At 40.7% G+C, this 3256-nt stretch overlaps 1 protein-coding gene across 1 annotated transcript in view; it reads left to right on the forward strand.

Moving 5' to 3' along the window:
* LOC116701768 (voltage-dependent calcium channel gamma-7 subunit-like) overlaps window positions 1-3256 on the forward strand; it is a 42084-nt gene that overhangs the window by 16173 nt on the left and 22655 nt on the right. The window contains 1 exon segment of the mRNA XM_032535713.1: window positions 1544-1739. Within this exon segment, the coding sequence (XP_032391604.1) occupies window positions 1544-1739 (196 nt within the window).

Genomic DNA, 3256 nt, shown 5'->3' on the forward strand with positions numbered 1-3256 from the left:
TGCCCTTTTTTTTAGTTATTTTTCTTTTTTTTTATGAAAAACACCTGTCTCTCAATCCTTCTAATTTTACCGCCATCCCATGCTTTCAACCCCAGTCCCTTGATATCGTCACTGTGGGCTGAGAAACCTTGTTTTTCCAAAAGCATAGCTTTTTGGGAAAGGAAAAAAAGACATTTCCTTGAGCTTTATTTCTCAGACAAAGTCAGACAAAATCACGTCGTTACTGTGTAAATGTTTTGTAAAACCCACAGACAGACATAAAAGGTGACCAGTAGCATGGACTTGATGACAGAATATGGAGAGCCAAGGTTTCTTCCCGACAGTGATGATATGTTAAGAAAAAAACATCCTGAAGCCACAGGATTGGTATTGGTATTCAATTTTCAATACTCCTCTCCTCCTCTCCGTGGATCTCCTCTCCTCTCGTCTTTCATCTTGTCTCCTGTCCAATATTACATACATATTTAACAGCTGGAGTCAGTGGAAATCAAGAAAGATTTCAATCAGAGGCTTCTCGCTCTTCGTTTGCGTACCTCTCTGATCTGCTTGTGCATATTTTAAGATTCGAAAAATCAATTGATTAAATCAATCTTTGTCTGTCCTCTCCTCACCTCTTCTTTCTCACATCTTGGCATGTTGTTATTTTTATTCATCACACCTCTTGTATCCCTAATTAAATGAAACAAATACTTCCGTCCTTTCTGTCCATTCCATATGTTCATTCATTTAAATCCAACACATTTCTGCATGTTCTTTCCCTTTAGTTTAATTTAAAATGTCGTGGACAGTCCCCTTTAATTAACTTCACAGTAAAAGGAGCAGCTTTAGCCTCTACGGCTAATTTCCAGCTGTAGCCCCCAACGAGCTGACAGTAGGCTTCCTAAAATACATTCAATAACCAATTAAAATAAAATAAAATGACATTACATCTATGTTGTCAGCGGGCCTAAGCAAAAGAAAAGGGATCGACCAATATTGTTTTTTCAAGGCCAATAGTGATATTTGGAAGCGAAACTTTGAATGTTAAAAGCTCCAGCACAAAACTTTGTTCAAATGCTTTAAGCAATTATATCACAAATTAGGAACTTTCAACATTATACACAGTAAACGAGAGTCAGATAGTGTTGTGGGTGGGACATTAAGTCAGACTCAGTGGTGAGTGAAACCAACACACATAGTTGTAGCGGAGCTAAAGTGGCCCACTTTTTAATTCATTAACTTTATTGGTTATCAGGTAAATAAAACGCAGATACAGATAATCTGCAAACTGCCAGAAAACTGCCCAATAATTGGCCAGGGCCGATAATCAGCCGATCTATAAAAGGGAGACACACAAGCATGGAGGCACACAAATGGAAGCATCAAAGCAGTTCATGCAATGAAAAACTATGCAAAGGACACAAGGGAAAGGACAACAGTCACAAAGGTCACATGGAAAGCACATACAAGACATAAGATGGAGGCAGGCAGCAGGAATGACTACCCATGACACACCAAACACTCTTCCTTCTGATCAGTGCCATTGTCGTCTTTGTCTCCACAGATGAGTTCGTTCAGTACGAGGGCACTGACGCTGCTCTCGTCCGTTTTCGGGGCCTGTGGTTTGCTGTTGGTTGGCGTCGCCGTGTCAACAGACTACTGGCTGCTGATGGAGGAGGGAATTATCCTGCAGCAGAACCAGACCCAGGAGGTCAAGATGGCGCTGCACTCCGGCCTCTGGAGGGTCTGCTTCGTGGCCGGTTGGTGATTTCATATCACATCATCTGCTGATTGTGTTTGGGGTGTTTTACATTGCATTTTAATTATGTTTTCTATATTTTATATGTTTAATTCATGGTTCCTTTTCTTAACAAATTATTAAAAATGATTGTGTATTGGTGTTGCAGAAATGCACATGTTATGATGCATCACAAAAAGGGTAAAACCTCTTACACAGTATGCAGACCTTGAGTAACAGTGAATGATGTTCTGTGGATGGCTACCTTAGGCAAGGCAATTGTATTTATATACTAGCACATCTCAGCAACAGTGCAATTCAAAGTGCTTAAATTAAAACAGAATACAGCAATATAATTCACAGTACAGTACAATGAGTCAAAAAAGGCAATATCAAAAAGATAGGTCTTCAGCCTTGATTTAAAAGAGCTGAGAGTGGCAGCGGACCTACAGTGGAACAAACTTCCAGATATGTGGTGTGTAAAAACTGAACACTGCTTCCCCCTTTCTGGTTCTGATTCTGGGGACAGAAAGCAGACCTGTTCCAGATGATCTGAGAGGTCTGGGTGGTTCGTAGTTTACGAGCAGATCCTAAATGCATTTGGGCCCTAAACCGTTTAGTGATTTATAAACCAGCAGTATTTTTTAAATCTATTCCTTGAGTCACAGGAAGCCAGTGTAAAGACTTCAGAACTGGAGAGATATGATTCACCTTCTTGGTCTTGGTGAGGACTCGAGCAGCGGCGTTGTGAATCAGCTGCAGCTGTCTGATTGATTTTTTTTTTTAGGGAGACCTGTAAAGACACCGTTACAGTAGTCTAGTCTACTGAAGATAAATCCTGGACTACACCTGAGTGACTACAGTACCTTACTTATAGGCCAGTAAGCCTATCATCAGTGGGGATTTATATTTGCTAATAATATGTTACATTTCTGTTAATACTTTTTAATTTGTTTTAAAAACTTTCGAAAATTAACAATAATTTGGAAGCCCCCCTGCACTGACGCTCGCAGTTTGGTTAGGTTTGAACAAAACTACTTAGTTAGATTTATCAAAAGGTTGTGGTTTGGGTCCAAATCAAATTACTTCAATTGGGTTACGCACGTGACACGGGACATGAAGTAAATCCGTTTGTTCCGTGAAGTAAAAAACTTGCCTTTTCTTTTCTAAAGTGCTCTAAAGTGCTCTTAAACTTCCTGCTTTGCTCCTGTCACAATAACTACGGCTACTAGAGGGAACTGCTGACTAATAATAAAACATAAAGATGGGCTCAAAATTGCTGATTGGACAAACCACCTATGGAGTCATTTTTGAAAGGTCCCATGGCATGAACATTTGTTAACATTAATCTGCTTTCCCCCAGCCTGCCTATGGTCCCCCAGTGGCTGGAAATGGTGCTAGGTGTAAACCGAGCCCTGGGTATCCTGGATACCCAGGGCTGGAATCGAGCTGGAATCTTGACCTTTATGAGGTCATAAGGGGCAAGGTTGCCTTCCCTTTCTCTGCTTTGCCCGCCCAGAGAATTTGGCCCCCCCATGA

Source organism: Etheostoma spectabile, chromosome 14 (genome assembly GCF_008692095.1).
Source record: "Etheostoma spectabile isolate EspeVRDwgs_2016 chromosome 14, UIUC_Espe_1.0, whole genome shotgun sequence".
Lineage (NCBI taxonomy): Eukaryota > Metazoa > Chordata > Actinopteri > Perciformes > Percidae > Etheostoma > Etheostoma spectabile.